Genomic DNA, 23,200 nt, shown 5'->3' with positions numbered 1-23,200 from the left:
CTCTGTCTCCAGTTAACTCTTCTCCATTTGTATATCCTCCAGTACTGAAGTTCATGGACAGAATATGCTATCATATTATCTTTATATTATGTGGGTATCTCCTATAACAAAGGGTCTCTTTGAGAGACAGATGACAAAAAAAGTTCTCCAAACTACCTTCTGATGATTTCTACACCCCAGTCCTTCCCCATTACCCCTGCTTCTGACTGTCCTCTTAAACACTTGGATAGTTGCATCTCCTTTAGGAATTTCTTCTGTAATCTAACCTAATGTACAACTCCATGACAGTGACTTAGATACCTCAAATGACTTTAATGCCAGATAAGAAAAACATATCAGAAATGTACCATCTAGAGGGAATTCCAGGGATTCAGGTGTTCAGAGAGTATACAGTACTCTTTGAAAGTACTTACATGGTCTCTTTCTATGAAGGCATTTTTTGCCTGTACCTGCTGGTGATTGTTTCTCCTTCAGCATCAGTACCACATCCAGCCAAAAGCTCTCTTGTCTGAGAATTCCAAGGGGTTTCTTTGCTTCTGGATGAGCAGTGCTAGAAATAATTCTGCAGCTCTTCTTGTGCAGGAGAATCCCTCATGACTGCCAAAGTTTGAAGATCTTTGCCTGGGCTTGCCTTGTTGCTAACTCTAAGATGCCAGCATAAAATTTCTGCAGTACCTATCCATTACCAGGAAAGACTGAGCCTTTATCTCAGTGTTCAGACCTCAACAGCTCCTAACAGCCTCATGACCTCAGGTTTCTTGATATTGTCTCCTTTCATCGTACCTTCTGTATGCCTTATGTCCATCCCAGGTAAAGCGACCTCAGCCAGGACTTCCCTTGCTTTACTCCCAGCTGCTGTTGAGATTCTTCCCTTCTTCACTTGGGATATATGTGCTTTCCACCTAAAGCAAAAAATACAAGGTTATCCTTAACCAAGTTCTTTTAGACCCCTTAGTAAAATAATTAACTGGATGTTAGAAAGTAGACAATGTTTATTTCTGTTGGCTAGAAATGTAAGACCAGGAACATCGAAAAACTGTGTTCAGGTGGTGGGCGCAGATGCCATGTGGATAGTGGTGTTCTGAGACTGCTAGCACTTGGAAGCTCAGGGAGCTGTACATGCAAATAGAGTGTGTGACCAGCTCTTCTTCAATAAACAAGCAAAAAAAATTCCATGCTGTTACTCAGGGAAGCTAACCAGGGTATATGAGGTCTACAGCATGTTTTGTGAGGTATGTTTTGGTGTGGGGCTTTTTGGGTTTGGGGTTTTTTTTTTAAGCTACAGCTCTCCCCTAGCCCCAGCATCACTCTATCCTGCTCCTGCCCTCTTTCATGTTGTGCCTTGAGGGACATAGTGCTGTTACTATGAGGCTTCTTGCAGCCTCTGGGAGAAATTAAGCGTGATAGCCAAGGATAATTTTTTCCCTTTAAGGTAAAAAATGCTTGCTATGTGGAAATTCAGCTTTGCACTAAATTCATACTGTATTTGAATCCTATTATTCTGGACTGTCTGGTTGTATTACTAAAATATGCTTGACTCAACCAAATTTGTTAATGGGATGTTCCTGGCTGCCTACAGGGCCTAAGCTCTTCTCTTAGTGGGACACCTCTGTGGGATTTCTCAGTGCTCCTAGCAAAAATGGGCACAGAAGGACAATAGGGTTTTGGCATTCACCATTACTTGTTTTTTATGCAGAGAACTTACCTTTCATAAAAAATGAGATGAGGAGAAACTGGTTAATCCAAAATAATGGCTTTTAGAGTACCAGTGACTCAGAACTGATCTGACCCTGTATTACAGCCATAATTTTCTATTCCCATTTTTTCCTGCGGTGTAAATAATGCCTATTGTAAATCTACATCATTCACTTGACCTGTCACTTTTTTTTTCTCACTGGAGACCTGACCCATTTTTTTTTTGCAAGAATGTGTGTCCTATATTTTCTCAAATATCAAAATGTGCATAGCTAATTATGCAGAGTAGGAGCGGTGAATGTTTGCATTTCTGGTAATTGGTTAATTTGAAATGTGATTTTTACAGCATAAACTTTTGATTTCATTTGAGAGGTCTTAAAAGCTGAAATTGGGAGAAATGTGTAAATTGCATTGCTCCACACTAGCTGGCTGTCCAGATGCATTCCCTGGGGTTGCAGTGCAGTGCACTGCTGTCTTGTGCCAGGTCTGGTGTCTGTACTCACATACATGAAGGAACCTTTTAAGAGAAGCTGATGTATTTGTAAGGTCAGCACTGAGATGAGATTGATGAACTCTGTGTCAGTAGCTGAAGGTGGATGAGTGTGTATTTGCATGTGTGCATGCTTGCAATGCAGCCTCTTAGTACCTTTCACTTGTCCTTCAGCTGTGGCCAGTGAAGCAATGGCAGTTTGCACCTCCTGAGTATCCAGCCCTGTTTGGTTCCACAGATCAAACGTATTCTTCCCTGGCAAGGTGGCCATCTGTGCATTTCTATACTGTCCTTTATAGCACTGCTCAGAGGTGCTGTAATTTGATGCCCTCATACCTGTTAAAGATGCTTGTTTTCAAACCAGACACAGTTTCAGCATCTGGCAAAAGCTGTCTTTAAGTTTCATTGCTAATCCAGTTTAAGGGGGAAAAAAACCAAACAAAACAACCACAAACCACAGTAGGGCTGCAGAGGAAAATACCTCTTCGTTTTCATAGTTGGAGGCTTACACTGCAGGTTGACATTCCAGCAATATTAACTTCATTAAGACAAGAATGCAATGCTGCATTCCTGCACAGGAGGGAGGATGCTGGACTGGACTGGGGAGGAGTGGGACCCCCAGGGAGAGCTGATACATTGGGTGTCCTCCTGCAGCCTGTGCATTTTGGGTCCTATGCACATCTCTCAGTAGGCCTGATAACAACCTGGAGTCCTCAGGCTTGACATGTGGGCCCTCACAGAGTCATCTCTCTAACCTAATTAACATGACAGATGAATAGGGGCTGTGGGGTGTGAGTAACAAATGGCTTTACTACAGTGTAACTGTTCTGTCATACTTCTCCCCTTTCTGACCTGGTATTCAGGTGTGATGGGGTGGTTCAAGGCATGCCACCATGCTTGCTGTTGCTATCCTTCTCTGCTGGCTGAGGAATAATTCACATGTTTCTCTAAACACCTCTGGGCATGGGAGTGTCTAGGTTTGATTTGGCCTCCTAGCCCAAACTGCCCTCCCCTCTCAACCCAAGACACTGAGCAAGAAGGAAAACCTGGCCCCTCCTTGTTACAGCCATGCAGGTTCCCTACCCTGTTTACAAATAGCAGCTAAACACCACAGTGCTGGCAGAGCTGACACAGGCTGCTGTGCCATCAGGAGCAGTGCCATGCCTGGAGTGGGAGCCTGTAGTGGAGCAAGCACCCTTCCCTGGGACTGCCAAAGCCCAGGGAAGGCTTCGGTGCTGGGTGCCATACTCATATTATCCCACTCCTGTCACTTGCTGTGCATTTGTTTCCTAAATGAGCTGTTACTTCTTTTTTAATAAAAGCTTTACAGAGAGATGCTTTCGAGGTTGGCAGCTGAAAGGGACAGAGACAAGTCTAGCAGATGAACAAATGCTTGTCTCTCATTGACTAGGACTTCTATCAGCCTCTTCAAGCCAGCGTTATCTGATCCTAATGGACTTAGAGAAGCAAAGGCTGGGGCCAGTGTAGTCCCCCTGCCACCCTGTCTTATGGGCATAAGTGAAGAGGCAGGTACAAGATGCAATCTCTGGGATGATAAAACCTCTTCCTCTCCTTGTCCAAATAGTTAAACAACTTCTATATCACCTTGTGTGCTACAGCACTTAAATGCCCACCACCAACACTTTCAGAAATTCTGTACAGTTTCAATAGTGCTGTTAAATACTGTGCTGTTTCTGTACATGAGAAACAGAAGTGTAATTATATTAAAATTGCAGCTGCAATCAGTACAATGCAAGAAAGAGCATACAGATAAAAACAGAACTGTTTTGGCTTCTTCGTGGACCAAGCTGGGATAGCACCAGGTGTGTTTTTGTTTCCCTTGAAGTGGGAGCTGAAGGAGGTGGCAGTAGGGAATTGCTTTCCTTACTTGCTTTTGAAAGCTAGCAAAGAAATTATTTGCTGTATCTGCGCCTGGAAGGATCAGGAATGCTTCTGGAGAGGGGCTGCAAGGTAGCTCAGAGCCCCCTTCAACACCTGTTGTACTGGTGGCTGCTGCCACTTCTGCATCTGCCATACAAACACGAGTGCAGGCTCTCATTTGGTTGTAAATCTCCATTAGAAAAAATTCACCTCTATTCTCATCTGTTCTTTTTTATTTTTTCGTTTGACATCAGAAAGCAAACACCAAAGCTTGGAAGTTTGTTTTGTGAAGGGTTCTTTTTTCCTTTTTTTTTTTTTCCCTGCACCTTTCATGTCTAAGAAACAAACTTCATCTTGGCAGTTGTGTCACCTGTCAAAACACTGTCCTGGGCAAGATCAAAGGGTAAAGGTGCTCAGCTGGCATTGCTGCTGAAGCCTGAAACACCCATCAAGTCTTTTCTTTTCTTTTTTTTTTCTTTAAAGAGACTTAAAGATCCAGGAAAAAGTCTTTCATTGGCTGAATTGTTTGTATTTGATAATTGGTAAGCAGTGTTACAAAGATCAGCTTTGAAAGCATCACAAAGCTTTTTCAAGATGTTGTGCCATTCAGGCTGTGTCTTGTTCACCCTCACTGTGTTGGAGAGCAAGTCCTGGTCCTTTGGTCTTTTGAGAGAGGCCAGGTTTCTTTTCTGTAGTTCATCTTTTTTCCATATGAAAGGAGTTGGGTGTGAGCAGGAAACACCAGAGGAGGGGATTTCTCTTTGGTCCTGCTTTCTCACCTTTTCAGAGGATCCCATGCACATGTAGAAGATGAAACTTGACAAATACCTGACTGTTCAATTACTTGTGCCATGTTGGACCCTGGTGCTACATGATGGTAGAGTAGAAGTTAGGGTAGCACTTGCTTGTTTAATGATAATAAAAATATTAACAATAACCCCTGAATCTGCTGAACTGTCAGTGCAATTAGCTTGATAAGATGATGTTTCCCTTTTGCAACTGGTTTCTGAATTACAACATAAGAATTTTGCATTTCTGGTCAAGGTGTTTGGGAAACTTTAGCTCAGCATCTCTTGAATCAAGGCATAACTGATCTTTCTTCCATACTATCTGGAGTAGCACATGTACTTAAGAGTACTCTTTTTTTTTTTTCCTGCTCTGTCTATTCCCTGGTCAGCTTTGTTTTAAAATTTATTGCTTGGAAATAACTTGTAGAGTCATCTAAATATTTAATGAGTAAAAATCTAACATGAAATCCCTTTTTTTGTGTCTTTCAGACAATGAATATGTTTTTATAGACCTGGAGCAGAAGCTTAGCAAATACTTTTCAAAGGAATGGAAGAAAGAGACGACCAAAGTAAGAAGGGTGTTTTATTTTGGAGGTTGCTGGGGTTTTTTTGGACTACACAGTGAAATGAAAACTCTTAAAGGTCCATAAAGCATTTCTTGAAGATGGGCTGCAGAATACTTTTCAGTAGCAAGATGCAGTGACTTGTGCACAACTGTAAAATTAATTAAAAGAGCTGAAACAGTCCTTTACACGACTACCTGAGCAATAGTAACCACATGGTTGCTGCTTAGCTGCTACAGAAGTGCAGGTCAGTTGGTCAGTTTTCCCTTTGAGCTTGGTCTGAAACTTAGTTATCTGTAAGCAAAACAGCCTAAAATGACCTTTTGTGACTTGAACATGATACGACAGAGATGACTGGAGCTGTGATTCTTCTAGAGTAGATGCAAAAGGACAGTGGAGGGAGAGGGAAGGGTATTTTGTTTGAGAAGAGTCCTTAGTTCTTTAATGCTAGCCAGCCCTATTAAGGGAGGGTAAAAGCAGCATGAAATAAAGACAAGCCTATGAAGTTGTTTAGTACCAGTCATTAAGACAGGATAATGTCTGTTTGTGTGTGTCATTATTGGAGGAGCCATAGTCTAGAACAAAATATAGCATGCAGTTATATGCAGCATTCAGATATCTTAATTGGCTCATTATGACTTTTTCCACCTTAAGCATTTTCTTTCACAGAGTAGGCAGGCTTGCCATTTTTGCTGCTTAGAGAAGTTTAGATGACTAGTGAAGTTTGGGGATCTCTCTTATCCCCAAACAAGTGCTCTGCTTTTCCCAAACGAGTGAGAGTTACTTCAAAGACTGCTGCAGTCCTGCAGAAAGCTGTCCTTCCAGTTGAGGCAGGTGTTTTTAGTCACCTTGGGATGGGGTCTGCTTTGTGGCTGGATTCTTGCAGTGCTTTTCAAGTCAGGGTAAGTGTTGAACCTCTGGTGTGATGTGAATCATAAAAGACAGAATGATTTGCTGTTGTCAATACTGCAGCCTGAGAGGAGTTAGCCTATCAGACCAGGTTAGTTGACAAGAATTAATTCCTATGAAGAGGCTTCAGGTAGAAAACTCAGTGCAGCTGATAAAATAGGGTGACTATGGAAACATTCACATGATGATCAAGAAGCTGTCTGCATCAGATGCACAGAGCATGCCACATACCTTGTCCCAGTGAAATGAGTCCAACCAACAAAGCCTTGGAACTGCCTGTTGGAGCAAAGTTACCTATGTGAACAGTAAAGTGGCAAAGTAGGAAAGATAAGAGAATGAGATAGTAAAATATTCCTCTTTTATTTCCCCCTTTTGCTTCTTTTTTTTTCTCCTTTTTAAACAACCCATAAGGCTGAAAGAGAGGCTGTAATTAAAACATCAGAACTATTGCTGACTTTCTTCTAACAGATATCCTCAATGTGAAGCAGACATCAACATTGCCTTCTGGTCTGTGGCTGCAGGAATGTGTGAATAACTAAATATGAGTCCTGCCAAACAAAAGACAAAGTTAATACCAGGCTGGTGCACCTCAGCCTCGGGCAGTAAATGCTCAACACAGCAGCGCATGTGTCCCTTGCTAAGTGATGTGGTGCAGCTCAGGGATGGCTGGTTGCTCCTAGGTGTACCCTGGAAACGCCACAACAGTGCCAGCATGGCACACTGCCCTGCCACCTTGCCTGCTGCTTTGAGGGAGTCCGTGTTAGACTTGCTGCGTTCAGCACTGATGTGTCTGTGGTGCTGCCAGATGCTGAGCTAAGCAACTCTGGGCCAGGCTGGATGTCCTCAGGCTACACTGGGACTCTTACACCACCTCATCCCTCCTATCCAAAAATCTTCTCTTCCTAGGATATTTTGTCATTCAGCCTGTCTGAAAGTTTTGTGATGCCTCGTTGTTGTGAGCCTCCAAGACAGTCAGATTTCCCTCTAAAACTTGCCAACAGCTATGAGTAGAAAATGAAAAACAGTATGGGCAGTGAGCTTGTGAGAAGAGAACATTACCAGATGGGGGAACAGGAATTCTGGATGCCGATCATAATTTAACTTGTTTACTGTCTTTGCTCTAGGGAATAGAGAAATTCAGCCCTCCTGTTGTCGCGTTCTTTAGAGTACAATACTACGTAGAAAATGGAAGAGTAATAGGGTAAGTTCCCTTCTGGGGTAGCTACTGTGTTTTGAATTATTCATTGTGTTCTTAAAAGGCAAGAAATAGAGTGTTTCTTTGTTAAGCTCAGCTTTGTGAGCTCACAGAAGTAAGCTTAAAAAGTCTGTTTGAATTTTTTTTTAAGACCTTCACAGAGTTCCTCACCCAGCCATGAATGTTTTCCACCTGAATCATACTCCATATCCCTAGGAAAATTGTGACTGCATTTCCATCTGTGTTTAGAGAGCAGGTTGAATCATGACATTATCAAAACATGATGAGCACTCTTTCGCTTGTGTCTTTTGGTTGTATGAAAAGCATCAGATGAATACACCAAAAATAGTTATTTATACTCTAAAGCCCATGCTAATAATTTTGGATCCGGTTTTTGTATTTGAGCAGTGCTCTGTGCAGTCTACTCCTGGAAATGCACTTTGTAAATGGACAAAAGAAATTACTTCATAAGTTAGAGAGTTTTGCATTTGTAGTCCATTCACATGGAATATGGGCTGCACTCAAAACAGCACCACCCTCACCCACGGTACAGAACAAAGGATGAGGTAGTTAAAAATGAACAACTGACAGAATTAATTTGCATCAGTGCTTCTGGTGTGGCTCTGACCCCAGGGCAAGCCAAGAGCTGGGATCATTTAGATGGATTAAAATCTTTACCAAATTTTTGGCACTTGTTCTCATCTTGAACAAAGCCTGTGGTTTTCTGTGTTTTCTCTATCCCTAGTCTTTTGGGTACAGGGGAGCCTTTCTTCTGGAGTCTGTTAAACTGATAAGTGTTTCTTATTTCATTTTGCTCTTAGGTACTAAGGGAGTTTGCATAACATTCTGCCACTCCCAATGTACATGTCCTTCAGCATCACAAGCAACTTTCTCTTGCACTGAAGGTTTAATTGGAGAGGTGTGTGGAGCCACACAGAGGTAGTTACCTGGCTCCTTCAAACTATACACACACACTTCTACAAGCAGTCTGTGGTGTCCAGCACCTCATCTATATGTACAAGCAGCCTGCTTCCCATGAGCTCTGAGAGCAGGGGGTGTGTGGGTTATCAATCCTGCACTATAGTTATGCCTTATCAGACCATCCCTGTTTAGCAGCTTGAGGAAGAAGACAAAAACAAGCCCAAGGCTCCTGTGTCTTTTGATCTACCTTGCAGGGAATTAGCTGTTGAGAAGTATCTTGAGCCTAAGGTAAGGTGAAATAAAAAAGCAGTGCCAAGTTTAGAGGGGAAAGGAGGACAGATGTGCAAGAAACAGGACTGGGAATTCAAGGAAGTTGACTCTCTTGGCTCCCATAGGTTTTCCAGAGAAACAGAAGTGCTTCATTGTAGTCAGTCTCCAAAACAGGTGTGATGTGATTGTTCTTTCATCTGCCTTCTGCCCTAACTTCTTAGATCTCATGCTCCTCAAGGCAGAAGCTACCATTTCCCATGTTTGTACAACACTCAGTGGGAGAAGACCTTGATCTTGGTTTGGTGGTTCCTACACACACATAACTGTATCAGAGTGGCATTGGCACTCATCAGACATGTCAGAATTTAATCCCTCTTCTCAGCAGGATGATGTTTTTGAGGGGCCTTACGTGAACTTTCTTCAGGTAAATTTGCCTTTGTGTTTTGCAGTGACAAGGTGGCACGGCAGCTCTACTACTGCCATCTCAAAGAGCAAGTACTTATGTCTCATTGCAACCACAAAGAAGAAATCTACTTCTTGCTGGCTGCCTACAGCTTACAGGCAGACTTGGGCAACTACAGGGAGAAGGTCCATGCTGGCAAATATTTTGAACCTCAGTCTTACTTCCCACAGTGGGTAAGTTTTGGGGGAATCTTTCTGTCGACAAGTCATGCATGCAGCAGGAGCAAAGTCATGGTGGTACCTAACTGCAGCCATGCAACTTCCCCAATTCCCATTGCAATGATCGGGCAGAGGGGTAGAGTGTCACCCTGAGTTTCCCCTCAAGAGGTATCTCCTGTCTTTCCACCGGATGTAGGTGCCCGTTCTTCCTGGACTCATCAGTGACATGGGTGCTACATCCTTCCTTGGGGAGGGAATGTGTTGGTGTCACATGAATAACTCTGACAGTGCAGCTGTCTTTGTTTAATTCTTCAGTGTGTTAAAGAATTGTGTGTTTGTGGTGGTACATCAACAAGATCTGCACAACCTAAGCTCTCCAGAAAACCTCTGGGCCTTGAAGCCAAGTCCATTGCCCTTTGTTCCCATCTCTGTAATGCTTGCCTCAGGGATGAATAAATCCAAACCCTAAAGGGTAGTATTGCTGTGCAGTGATTCTGGTGCTTGCTTTGTCATTAATCTCTGGCTCAACTGCAGGGAGAGAGAAGGGAAAGGCCTAAAAATGAGTTTTCATGTTTGTTTATAAGCATGTACATGTGACCTGAGTCCTTTCAAGACTTACAGTCAAGAGTTGATTTAGTTGTCAAGTGAAGGCAGATTACCGAAGAGTTTATTAGTTGCCTGGTTGTCCCAGGCAAGCTGCATCTCCCTTGAAAGAACAGCACTGTCCCTTGCTTTGGGAAAAAGGTTCCCAAAAATGACAGAGGTTGTCTTGGGGAAGCAAAGGTGGTAGTCTCCATTATGCACAAATCCAAGCCTGCCTGCCTTGTCCAGAAATGCACCTTTCTCCCAGACAACAGGCCCTCATCTCATGCCATTCCTTGTTATGGGTTGCCTGGCAGGAGTATCTAACAAAGAGCTGGAAAAGGTGGGTCTCGTATGCTGTTTCTGAGACAGTTAAAGGGCTTATCACAGACTATTGCTCATTTGGCAAACATTGCAAAGGCCAAGGCAAAGCCTGGCTCACCTGCACTGAGCCACAACCCCAAGCCAAGTGTGTGGGTGTTTTATTACATCATTACAAACAGAAAATCTGACAGGCGTGAGGACGCTTCTCTCCCTGCCCCTGGGCTCCCGTGGGGAGATACTGAGCAATCTCCTCCTCCTCCAACACAATCTCTTCCTCCCAGCATGTGCTTCGTATCATTTGGCCAAGAGCTGCCCCAAGTCTCCTGCAGATGAGGAGAGGCAGTGCTGCCCTGGGCTGACCCACCCAGCTTTGAACTGTGGAGCTGGCACATCTCTTTCTGCTGACGCTGAGCAACTGATGGCATCAATGTTGCCAGCCTTGTGGGAGGGCAACTAATCTGACAAGGCATGCAGGGGAGAGCGGAAGTGTTACCAAACAGAGGAAACAAGGGGTTTAATATAAAATGGAAGGGGGAACTGGGTGGTGATGGGGTCTGGTTGTTTTGAACCAGGACAGCTTGTTTCTGACAGGGTGTTCTCAGATACCTGGTGCAATATAATTTTAAATGTCCCCAGTGGTGGAGGATGTTGTGAGGTGAATTCAGCCAGTGTCCCTCTTATCTGTTTTGGCTACTCACAGCCTAGAAGTGGCTGGTCAGGCATGGGGGAGGGATCAGAGCTGCCCTTGTGGCCTTGTATGGAGAGAGCATGTGGGCAAGCATGGAAACTGGGCACCCACAGAGCAAGAGCGAAAGGCCCAGTGCAGGTTTTACTACTGCTTAATAGAGCCACATGCCTGCCAACCACTCCCAATAGATAAAAAAAATACCTTGTGATAGTGTTATCCATCCAGTTGAGAATGGAAATGCTAAATAAGCCTAACATGTAGTTTCAGGTCTTAAAAGGAAAACCTAGTATTTCTGCTATGTTTGGAGATGTTGCTGCTGATTACGTTGGCATGCAGAGCAGTATTTGTTATCTGCCCATAAACATTTATGGATGCCAAGAGCTGGGAAAACTAATTCCAATACTTAAAAGTGAAAAGAGCTGACATGACCTCTATGGGCTTGGTCCGTTACAACTTTGCCCCCTAGGATCTATTTGGAGACATTGGTGTGATCTGGGCTGCTTTAAATGCTTATCCTCCAGGAAGGTAGAGGTGAACATGGACTAATATCTTGAGGGAATATGTGAACCTCCTCCATCTCCAGCCTCTGCTTTGCTGTTGATCACAGCTGCCTCCTGTGGGGATTGCTGAAGAGTTGCTGACCTGTTTGTTTTCTTTGTGGTTTAGATAATTGCAAAGAGGGGGAGCGACTACATCTTGAAACATGCCCCAGAGATGCACCGAGAACAGCATGGGCTGAGTGCTAAGGAAGCGGTGCTGAAGTTCATTAAGGAGTCCTGCCTGCTGGAAGATGTGCCTGTCCACTTCTACAGGCTGCAGAAGGTTAAACAAAGAACTTCTTATTTTGAGCTTCTCTCCCATCATTAATTGAGTGCACCATTGCATTTTTCTCTTTCTGTTTGTTTCAGGGATTGTTGCCTCTGATTCAGAGAGGCCAAATAAATCTAAAGTGCTCAGCCAATGAAGCCTGTCCCCACAAACAAATCTGTTGCCAATATACAGATATAGCTGGAATTTAGTTTTGTTCTTCAGCCAAGAAACTGGCCACAGGAATGGCAAAACTTAATTTTTGTCCCTACCTGTCAGTAGAACTGCACCAAGGAAATCAAAGAAGCCTTTTTTTCTTGTTGCAGTTCATTGAAATAATGACAACAGGTCAGCCAGCTTTCACACAAACATTATGTGACTGAAAGTGACACTGAATCATTCCAAGTTTCTTATCCCCTTCCTTCTCCAACCCTGTCAGAGTGGTTGGTGTTCTTTTAGTTGTGTCAGTTTTGGATTCTGTATTGTTGCTTGTGCCTAATTTTAGGCAAGGTGATGGCACAAGGCTTGCACCTTGCAAGCCAGATAAGGAGAGAAAGTTATGATGTAAAGTTTGAACTCTGTGAGCCCATAAATTTTTACCCCAAAATTTTCTTCCTAGCAAAAAAAGTACGTGTCTCTTCCCTCTGTGTTAGGAGAGACTGAAAGAATTAGTTTATAATATTCTTTGGTCTTCAAGCAAAGGTGTCTCATTAGAGACCAAGTATGTCATAGCATGATGCAGCATGAAGAGTAAAGCAGTATTCCAACCCAGATGCAAACATGTAAAATCACCTGCTCCCAACACCAAGGTCAAAAGGTTAGAATAATAGTCCTTGTAACTCTGAGCATTGATTAGCTCCCCCTCAGCCAAGGGACACCTCAGATCAACCAAATCTCTGGATGGGAACAGCAGTGCCTTGGCAAGGAGAGGGGAATGTGTGTCCCTTCTGTTTCAGGCATTTTGTCACCTGGAGAGTGAGAGTGGTGTGTGTTCCTGGGGACTGCAAAGATAGCATGTGGCAGTATGAGAGGTTACAAGGTACCTCTGAAAGCAGTAATTATCCATTCTCTCAAATCACTAAAGCTACAGGATTCCCTGTCTCGGGCAGCTAGGGCATGTGCTGGTGAAATGCCTGAGTCTCCCAGCACAAGGGGATTTTAGGTGTAGATATTTCAGAGGTCAACAAGGCAAGGTGCACTTTACAAACATAATAAAAACCAAATGAACTGATGGCATCTGCCTGATGAGGAGTCCTGCTACCTCTCCTGCAGTAGGTGCCAGAACAAGAGCATGTTCTTTGTAGATTAACCTTTGACTCCAGGCTCTTCTGTCCTTTTAGGATAAGAAGGAGGATCGACCCACAGTTATCCTGGGCCTGACCCTGAGAGGAATGCACATCTATCAGGTAACAGACTGCCGTGAAAGCTTTCTGGTGTAGCATTAACTCTGCCCAGTTCCCCTGTCCTCCCCCCTCACTGAGGCTCCTCTGCCTCCTTTGTGAACACCAGGCTCCACATATCTCAAATTCTTGGTTGTTTGCAAATTCTTTGCACATCGCTGCCTCCACCCTGTACCTGCCAGTCCCTGTGTCACTCTGAGTTTGATGTGTTGCAGGAGGTGAATCACGTTCGCCAGCTCCTCTATGACTTTCCCTGGTCGCACATTGGGAAGCTGGCCTTCCTGGTGAGTTTGACAGAATGGAGGCCATCTGGCAGTGGCTGCCAACCTGGCATGTGACAAAGCTGCCAGCCCATCTACACTGCCATGGCAAGCCCTGTCACTTGCATGCACAAGACCGCAGCTATCTCTGGTAGCTGTTTGGGTGAAGACATGCTCTTGCTCCTTTCAATGGCATCTCTCCTCTTTATGCAGGGGAAAAAATTTGAGATCCAGCCAGATGGTTTGCCCTCTGCACGGAAACTGGTTTACTACACGGGTTGCCCCTTCAGATCACGACATTTGCTACAGCTGCTCAGCAACAGCCACCGGGTTTTTCTGAATATTCAGCCAGTGTTGAAGCAAATCCAAAAACTGGAGGAGGCTGAAGGTATGTTAAGGAACAGCTAGGTGACTTTGGTAACAGGAAGAGTACAGCATATTAGGCCCTGCTATTGCTTCATGGTGGCTGCTCTCTATCTAATTAATGGTGTTTCTGCTTTACCAGGGTCCCAGTGAGAGAAACAGAGGTGTTAGATATGTTTCAGGTCTATTCCTGAGAAGTGTTTATGGCTCCCACAATATAGAGTGTGATCAGAAAGTGTGTGTGTGTGTGAGAGCAGTAGAGGAGGAGTATCTCCTTTTAAGTAAGAGAAGGTCCTTAGTCTCTGTGCTCCAAATTTGTGCAAATGAGTGTAAATAATTTTAAATAAAAAGTTTTCCATTGGAATGAAATCTTCTTGGATTCAAGCTGAAGTGCATATTGTGAGAGTCTGTGTCTTAACTTTTTTAGTGCCCTTTACTAAACACTACACACAATTTAGTCTATAGTGTCATACATTTAAAAGCGGAGTTGCAGATGCCAGAAATAGCGTGAGAGCAGGTCAGGTTTCCCGGTATTTGTCTTTATTTATGGTGTCCTATCTCTGTAGGAACAGTGATTTGGACACCAAAGGATACTCCCTAGTATTCTTCCAGGCAAACTTAGTCCTCTTATCACCTTTCAGCTCACCCCCTTTCATTTTCCAGCTCTGCAGGCTGGGTTTCCTACAACTTCTCAGCCTACCTCTTCCTGGTGACCCTTTTAAATGCATTGCATAGCCCTTTTTTCAGAGGATTGTGTCCTCTTCCCTCTAGCCTTCACCTGGATGCTTTTTTCTCCTATCTTTTTCCTAACTGCTGTTCCCTTTATCGTCTTGGATGTTTGTAAGCCTTGTATTGTTACCTTCAAGGTCAGTAGCAGTCAAATAGCAGTAGCTGGTCCTCTTGTTCAAGGACATAAGCTGACTCCTTCCAGGGAGATCTCAGGAAGAAAATTGTTTCTGGTTCTTGCTTATCTGAGCTAATTCTAAGGAGCTTACATCAGTCTCTGAAGTGGTGATCACTGGTTGTATGGAGCCAATGTAAAAGGCAAGGCAGCCCTTGGTCTCATCTAGCTTGCTTCTTTCTCTCTTTCCTTTCAGAGGGGTTACAGCAGTGGCCTTGAGCTGTGCAGCCACAAGCAGTGGCAGGTACAAGTCATCTTTAGAAAGGCTCACTGATCAAGTGCCTGTGGGCAAAAGGCTGTCAGTTGTTTTGTGTCTTAATGTCTCATGGATTTCTTGACCACCTTCAGTACATAAAAACCATAGGAAAAAAATAAATCATTAATAAGCACTAGCCGTGGGGATTCTGTTCTTAGCTGATTCCACACGTAGGTGACTATTTCAAGAACCAATCAATGCATCTGATTTTACAGATTGAGTGCTTAAGTTAGCTAAGTAATTCCCTCCTTTTTTGCAGGGCTGGGAAAGTTTTTTGGTTGATTTTGGTTTTGGTTGACCTTTTCTTCACTGTACAACCTGCTATTTTCTGTATCCTAACTGCCACTACCTGTCTGTTGTAATTCAGGAGGTGCTGGTTTACTGCGAGTATAACTAATTCTTTTCCAACCAGCTGGACATCCCAGTATCTGTTGAGCAAACAAACTACAAAGCTGTCCCTCTATTTGTTCGGTAGCTGTAGCAGTTGTTTCTTAGTTGTCAGGTTTTGCCAGTCCCAGAACTTACTGAATATTTTTGCTACCCTTTGTTTAGTCTTGCTTAAAGTTCCCACTGGTTTCTCTCTTTATTTTTCTTCCTCAGAGAAGAAGCGCTACCGGGAGTCCTATATCAGTGACACACTAGACATGGACCTGGACCCGTGCGATAAGAACTCACGTGGCAGTGGGAGCAGCAGCGGCAGCCAGAGGGATAAACGTCTCTCACGCCAGTCCACGGGGAGTCATGGCAGCTCCCACACATCGGGCATAGAGGCTGACTCCAGGCACCGGGTGTCGGTGGAAATGTCGGTGGATGAACCCTTCAGAATTGACCAGGTGCACAGGAAAGAGAAATCCTGCAGCTCAACCATCAGCTATGGTAGCTCTGGCATTGACAGTGGCAGCAAAGGGCGGGCTGAAGACGACACTCAGGATGATGGTAAAGAATTTGGAAATGTGGAGTAACTTCTAAGCCTCCTTTTGTCTTCTCCTGGGGGAGAATGGGGAGTAAGAGTCTGTACAGCAGCTTGGAGCACAAGTGTAATGCTAACCATTCTCCTGCTGCTCTCTTTCTCCTAGAGCTTCAGCTGGCAGTAGATGAGCCAGAGGAGATGCCTGTAGATGAGCCTTTAGAGGGAGACCAGGTAGAGGAGGCCACTGTGGGAGAATCTGTTGAATCTCTGCCTCTAGATGCTGCTAGTTGCCGAGGTGAGATGGGATTCTGGTACTGCTCAGTGCTGTCCTTTAAGGCCCTAAAACCAAGCATAATCTGAGGGACATAAGAAAACTTGTCTTCTTCCAAACAACTGGCCATGCTACTTACTGCCCTACTGCAACAGGATTTGCAATCAGCTCATCTAGAGGTTAAAGGGCACCATTCTATATTGTACAGTGCTGCTCTTCTCTGTGCTCCTTAAAGTTTGCCTTCTCCAAATGTGCCAAGTTCATATTCAGTTAATGACAAGAAGATAACTGAGGTAAATCTTTTGTAGTGAAGGAATTTGCTTTAAAATATTGTATACCACAAACAGCCAAGGGGTTCAACCGCAGAATAATGGGCGAGTCACAGGAATTCATAGGTAAAGTTTTGTGGCTTGTGACACAGGGAATGCTGGACAACAGGGTCACACAGGATCTGTCTGGCCTTAAGACATACAGTGTTTATAGCAAAGCAAGATAGGTGCAAATGGGACAAGTTGGTGAGAAACTGCTTATAATTTTTTTAAACATTGATCTTTGGGAGCAAAAGGAGGACTTGTGAGCAAAACTCCTGGAGCACTGAGGGTGCTAACATTGATGTATATTTATATTTAGAGGATAGTAGGGCTTGAGTGTGGCCTGTGACAACAATTTCCCTTTTCTGCAGGCCTTAAAACCTCAAATCTGCAACGCTTTTCACTTCATCCTTCTCCTTTGCAGCTATAAATCAGGAATCGCTGTCTGTGGTGCAAGTCACGCTAATCAAAATGAGAGGCCAAAGTGTGGAATCCCTTCACCAGGTAAAGGAGGGGGATGCTCCGCAGGAGGGTCTGGCATGTGTGTGGGCATTGAACCAAGGTCTAGTGTAATGGAGACAGCTGTAAATCAGGTGACCTGGATTGGTCTGGATTTGACTGATTTTTGAAACGGTGTAATCAAAACCAGCCATTTGCCAGCTACTGCTCTCAGGAATAGAATGAGAGCAGCATTTGGGTTCAGACAGGTTTGGAGGAATCAGCAAGAAAATCTTGCAAGCCAGTTATTGTCTGCCTTAGGCTTCTGGATGGGTAATGGAAGATCAACCACTTTCAGATTTTCAGTGCAATACAGAGCAAAGACCATCCATGCAGTTTGGGTGTGGGTTGCAAACTTAATCATCTTCCTGCTCCTGAAGCCAGAAGTAGCTCAGAGCAAAACCAGATGTTCACGGTCTAATTATTATATCATTATTATATTCTGTGTGTCCTGAAGTCTTTGTTGTCAAAGTTTTCATCAAACATTCAAGAAAGGGCAACTAAATATGGTAAATAGTATGTTGTTTAGTAAGTTATATTTGGAAAAATCTTACTGAAATGTCTTTTTAAGGCCTTTTTTCAAAGTATACCTGTACTCCCTGGGGTGGAAATGTTGTGGATTTGTGGAAACAAACAAACCAACCAAAAATGACCAAAATAAAAGCCTTCACCATTTCTTTTCTCTGTAAATCCAAATTGCCCTTATCTACTGAAAGAATTAAAAATCTGAACAAGTATTTCAACTACTTCTTAGGACTTCTTAATTTTTTCATGTTTCTTCCTGGACCCAGTCAAAAGTAATGAGAAATTTTCACTTATCACCAGAATATTCCTTAAAGTGCTATAGGATAATTGAATAAAATCTCAGTTATTTTTTCCAAAGCTAGAGACCATGCAGTACAATGACTAAAAACTTATATTTGAGTGGAAGGCTTAAGAGCTCAAGGCTGGAAGTTGGCATCTTGCTTAAAGTAATGTTTTAAAAGTTATTGCTGTAACCAACACGTACTTATGCTCAATTGATTGGGAAGTATCTGTTTTATAAAAATGTTTCTAATCAACACTTCTATACAATTGCAAAGACCTGGCTGCCACTTTCATGCATCGAATACTTGGTGTCTCCTTACAAAACCACCAAAACCTTTCTTACAGGGCCATGTAACTAAATACTTGAGGGTTTCCTTAGTGTTGACCGAAACATGCAACACACTCCTGTTTCTGGGAGTACAGCTGAGCCAACACAGGGTTTCCTCAGGGTGGTTTTTAATCCCCTTTTCATGGCAGTGAGAGAAGTGATACAGGGAGGAAGTTTTCTGAGGTGCCAAAAGAAGTGTCTTGGTTTCAAAATGACATTCCTGAAATCAGCCTCAGTATCAGCATTTAAGAGGTGATTATTAAAGAGGCAGAGCAAGAAAAAATACAAGTGGTGAAGTTGGAAATGTCTCAAATGGTCAATAACTCCTTCACAGAGGCCTAATCACTACAGCTTGTGTAGCAAGATGCTGCCTCTTGGAATTATTGCTGGTTTATTGCTCCTGTTTGGAGAACAGTGTTATGTAGTGAAACTGTGTGTTGCAATTACTGGACACCATAAGCCATTAGTTTGCATGGCTGCCTTCTGAACCTTACTTTCAGCTCATCAAACTTAAATCAGTGTGTTCAAGCAGTTGAGGTAGTTTTGTGTTAAGTGCACTTTGTCCATTGGAGGACAACTGCATGGATCTGCCAAGAAGTGTCAGGTCATTCAGGTTTCAGGATCTGTCGAGTGGTTCATCCACTGTACTGGACACTGAGGACATTACAGACAGATCAGATCTGGCTCAACATGACAGGGCAGCTTAACCCACTTGTAGTTTTTTAATGGTTCACAGCTTCTTCATTAAGCCAACATCCTTCAGAAAGCTAGTGGGGCTCTTTGGAAAGAGTGGAAGAACAATTTGGGAAAATTTGTAACATGCATCATCCTTAGGCTGTATCTGAGCTCATTGTTTTTAATTCATGTATGTCTTGCTGAACTGCAGGTCAAATCGCCGAAAAGCAGGAGCTACACGGACCAGCACAGCCAGAGTTTGGATGACATCCGCCTTTATAAGCGCCAGCACCCACCACTAAGTGCCACACTGTCTTCAGACACATCCCACAGCTACACATTCGGCTGCAGCCTGGAGGATAAGCTGTCTATCTATGGATGTGTTTATTCCACAGCGGACTGCAAAACCAAGTCTGCCCTTTACGGGAAGCGATCCATGAACTGCCTCTCCTTGGATCTTCTGGGAGAGGACCAGCTCCCAGAGGAGTTTGTGGTGTAATGAGATTGGAGCTCTTCCATACCAGGAAACAGCTCATAATGGAAATATATACCTCATTAACACATGTGATGTCACTCTGGTTCTTGCAGGAGATTGTGAGCGGCTTTGTTATTCAGCTCCTATCAGTAAGTGGCATCACTTCTGCACACCTGACTACAGAGCAAGTCAGCTGGAGTGTAGCACTTAACACTGACACTGGAGGTGCCTGTCTGAGCAGAAAATGGAAGTGGCCTGCACCATTAGCACTGATGCAACCAACATGAAAACCAAAAAACAGTGGACCAAAACTGATGCTGAGCAAACTGTGTCTAAGTGGATTAATGAAAAAGAAGTTTAAAGTCTATGTCAGTTTATCTTCCTGCCTTTCTCTTGTGTTCTATGTCTGTTAAATGCTAGTGTACAGATAGTTTGGTTGTCTTGAGTTTGTGCTGCTGTAACACTGCCAACAGCCATCAGGCCAGGATATACTTTGAGCACATTTGGAGGGCTATGTATGGAAGTGTCTGGCCTTTTTCTGTAGTAATGAACACAAGTTGCCTTTTTGGTTCCCTGGGAGCAAGACCACCTCTTCCAGGAGTTTATTCCTCTTTTTTGTTGTGTTGTAAGCATCCAGCCAAATACAATGTGCAGCCTTTTTGGTTTGTTTTTTTTCCCCTTTACTACAACAAATGGAACTCTCAGCTGTCTACTACTGCTGTGATGCAGATTGGTAAATAAATGCTTATATCCTTGGGGAGATTGGGAGGGGATAAAACAAATTACTTGGCTGCTTCTGAGAGTACAGGAGGCAGGTTGTGTTAATTGACTGGCTTTTGAAGACAGGATTGTGACTGGAGAATTTGTCCAGGCATGATCACCCCTTACTTTGATTCATACTTTTATGTTGTTCTTTTTTTGTTTGTTTTTAATAAATCTTTTCCTTAGGAATTTTTCCCCTGCTTAGGAAGCAAGTATGGACTGGAGAAAGTTGCCTTGTAAGGACAGACAGAGGGACTGTGTCCTACTTAGTCATGGATAGGTCATGCAAATATGTGTGTGTGGTGCTTTAGGGCTGATGATGATGGAAGCGTAGGATGTGTTTGTGTGCCAGATGAAGGGTATTTGTTTGGTGATCTTGAGAGTGGTCAAGCTGGCTGTGCTGGCTCTCACTAGGAAAATAATTATAATGATGCTGTTTGATTCAAGAATTTGGTGTGGAAAACATTGTGCTACCTTGTTACATACAAATAAATACATGTTTGATTTCCTCCCCTATCTTCCCCCAGTACCTCCTTCTCTCATCAATTCTCAGCATTTGGGAAGCTTGTACTGGAAGGTATGTGTAACCTGTGCCCAGCCTTTGACAACCTTGCAGGTGTGTTTTGGCAAATTCTAGAAGCAGAGGGATGCTATCCTGCTGGTTGAGGCAGTGTGTGTGTTGCAGTGTTGGTTACTCAAAAGCTGAAGATAGCTGAATTCAGGAAAGGAAGGAAAGCCAGAGCACAATGAGGAAGGTTTGAGCTGCTGCTTTGATGGTGCGCTTTGCAAGCTTAGTAGTTGTCTAGTAAATTGCATTGCCATAAGCTGTTAAAATAGCAAATCCATGGAGTTTGTTAACTCACTAATTCTATGCAAGTGTGAGTGTGGTGTAGAGACAGAGCGTGCAGGGGCATGTGCATTTGCTAAAGTGGCATCAGCGGCTGTACGTGTTCTGAGATGAATCCAGTGCTAAACCCTAGCTGTATGTTTGAGGAATGAACGATGGGCACAGACTCACTGCAGCCGTGACTTAATTGACCATGCCCTCTTTGATCACACTGTTCTTTCTTTTTGTAATGAACAATTAGGAGCTGTGTGTTCACTGTAGCCTCTTTTCCTGTCTTCCAAGAAAAGCCAAAATGCCTTTAAAAAGTACTTGAGATATGTTTACTGCATCCAGACTCCTAAATGGATCTAAATGGGTAAAGGAAATCTGGCTGACTGCTCTTGAACAGTCTAGTCAAGCCTCCTGCTGTCAGTCGCTCCCTGTTACCTGGGTCCTGTTTGGCTGTAAGCCATGGGAGATGGGCACAGCCAGGATCCAGGAAGCCAGTGGCTGCACGGCAGCCTTTCAGCAACACAAGAGCCTTGCTTTTGCAGCCACCACAGAGCTGGAGGGGTGGCTCTTACTGCAGCAATGCCCATCTGTCCATGGAAAAGGTGAGGGGCAGGGCTCTGGAGCGACAGGCCTGCTAAACTCTTGCTCTCCACCAATGCAGACCTATGGTTACTTGTGGATCTGGCAGTAGTTGTGAAGAGAAAAAAAGGGTGAAAATATCAATGAGTCTAGTTGTTTGGAAAACCGTCTTAAAATGCCTGTGCACCACGTGTACACTTCTCTCAAAGACAATCACATTCATACCTGCTTCAGCCTCACCACATCACTGAAGTGTTTATTTCCACCAGGCAGTTTGATATTCTCTTTTTGCAGTTACCAGGCATCCCAAGGATTTGGTGAAGTGCTGTAATCCTGCTGCTGCTTGTTGCAAAATACACCAATACCTGAAAAGTGTAATTGACTTGCATGAGCATCCACTGCCTTGTATGTACCTGTATTTATTCATAGCTGGTGAGGAAGACAAATTCTTCAGGTCTGACCATCTTCTGTCAGTGGTATGTGCAGATCCCTGCAGTACTATAAGTGACATGTGCGTATGAAGGGGAGACCAGACACTTCTGTGTATAGACTGAGAATGAATTAATATCTTACAAGCACTGTGAATATCTATTATGCAACTTTTTGTATTTGTATAAAACCCCTCCACACCTGTTTCTGCTAGTAATAGATTTATTTTTTGTTTGTCTTTGGATTTAGAAGGTCTCTTTATTTTTGGGTTTGATAGTTTGGTAGACGTTAGTGTGTAAACATTTATCAATTAGAAACTAGCTGCCAATATTTGTATATATTTGTAAAATATTCATGGTATAATCACTCTATTTTAATGGTAAAAGTTTCTCCTTTCCATGAAAGGAATTTCTTGTTTAAAATAAAATATAAATAATTATATATACACCTGCAATAAAGTATGGATAGAAAAAGGTAACTGTGTAGCTCTTTTGTGTGTGTGTGTGTGTGTCCAAGGAGGACTGTGTTCTGTGATGTCTTTCATTTGAGTTAGGTTGTAGAAATTAATTTACTGCCAGACTGTAATCCATATGAGCTCTGCTTGTGATGACAGACCTAGAGGCACTGTGGTTACTGGAACAACTCCTGTTCCTCCGCGCCATTCTCAGTGGTGTGATGCCAAAGGGGCCTCCATCAGAACCCAGCTGAGCAGGTTGGAGTCGGTGGGACACCAATGAATGCTGAATCCAACTGAAGAGACAAGGTGCTTGTGGGTAGTTAGTCAAGCAAACCAAGCGCGTGTACTCCCAGGGGTGTAGAGAGATCCTGTCAGCATCATCCATGGGCTGCATCCAAGGACAGGCACATCAGCCCACATGATGGAAAGTGCTGCTGAAGAGCACTTTGCCAAAGTCACATAACCTGCTGGACTGAGGGCTGGCATGGATAAAGGGAAGTTTTATTTTCTTGGGTGGTAAATCTGAAGGAGCGCCATAGTATAACTATTTGGATTTCTTCTTGAAGAAGCTTGATGACAGGGGATCTCTTGTTTGTTGTTTGTGGTTTTTGTGTTTTTTACTTTTCTCTGGATATGTTTGGACCATCAAAGCTAGCATTCTAAAAAAAACCAAACAAAACCAAAAAAACTTATAATGTGCTTTTATATTGTGTTACCCCTATTCTTACATCCTTTCTTGTGCTGCTTGTTTCTGTCCAGCACCAGCTGTGTTTCCAGTATGTAGATTTTCAAGGACTTTAGAGACTCACCCAGCTTTAGTTTGGGGATGCTGGAAGGAGGTGGTTTGGTAACACATGGAGGTAAAAATAACAGGCAAGTATTAAGTCACTTAAATTTGAAGGGATTTGTTACTTCTGTTTCTTTGCTTGGCAAGTTACAGCACTTT

General features: G+C 43.4%; 1 protein-coding gene across 1 annotated transcript in view; it reads left to right on the top strand.

The window, feature by feature from the left end:
• The window catches only part of FRMD1 (FERM domain containing 1), a 42,599-nt gene extending 20,344 nt beyond the window's left edge, over positions 1-22,255 (top strand). Inside the window, exons 4-14 of the mRNA XM_071547964.1 lie at positions 5,344-5,423; positions 7,451-7,527; positions 9,162-9,348; positions 11,594-11,749; positions 13,075-13,140; positions 13,350-13,418; positions 13,608-13,782; positions 15,515-15,850; positions 15,991-16,119; positions 16,831-16,910; positions 18,926-22,255. Coding sequence (XP_071404065.1) covers positions 5,344-5,423; positions 7,451-7,527; positions 9,162-9,348; positions 11,594-11,749; positions 13,075-13,140; positions 13,350-13,418; positions 13,608-13,782; positions 15,515-15,850; positions 15,991-16,119; positions 16,831-16,910; positions 18,926-19,213 — 1,643 coding nt within the window. The 3' untranslated portion in view covers positions 19,214-22,255. The remainder of the gene's footprint in view (positions 1-5,343; positions 5,424-7,450; positions 7,528-9,161; positions 9,349-11,593; positions 11,750-13,074; positions 13,141-13,349; positions 13,419-13,607; positions 13,783-15,514; positions 15,851-15,990; positions 16,120-16,830; positions 16,911-18,925) is intronic.
• The last annotated feature ends 945 nt before the right edge of the window (positions 22,256-23,200 follow it).

Source organism: Pithys albifrons, chromosome 2 (assembly GCF_047495875.1).
Source record: "Pithys albifrons albifrons isolate INPA30051 chromosome 2, PitAlb_v1, whole genome shotgun sequence".
NCBI lineage: Eukaryota > Metazoa > Chordata > Aves > Passeriformes > Thamnophilidae > Pithys > Pithys albifrons.
The sequence above is the reverse complement of the archived record's forward strand: the minus strand, read 5'-3'. Positions and strand labels throughout refer to the sequence as shown.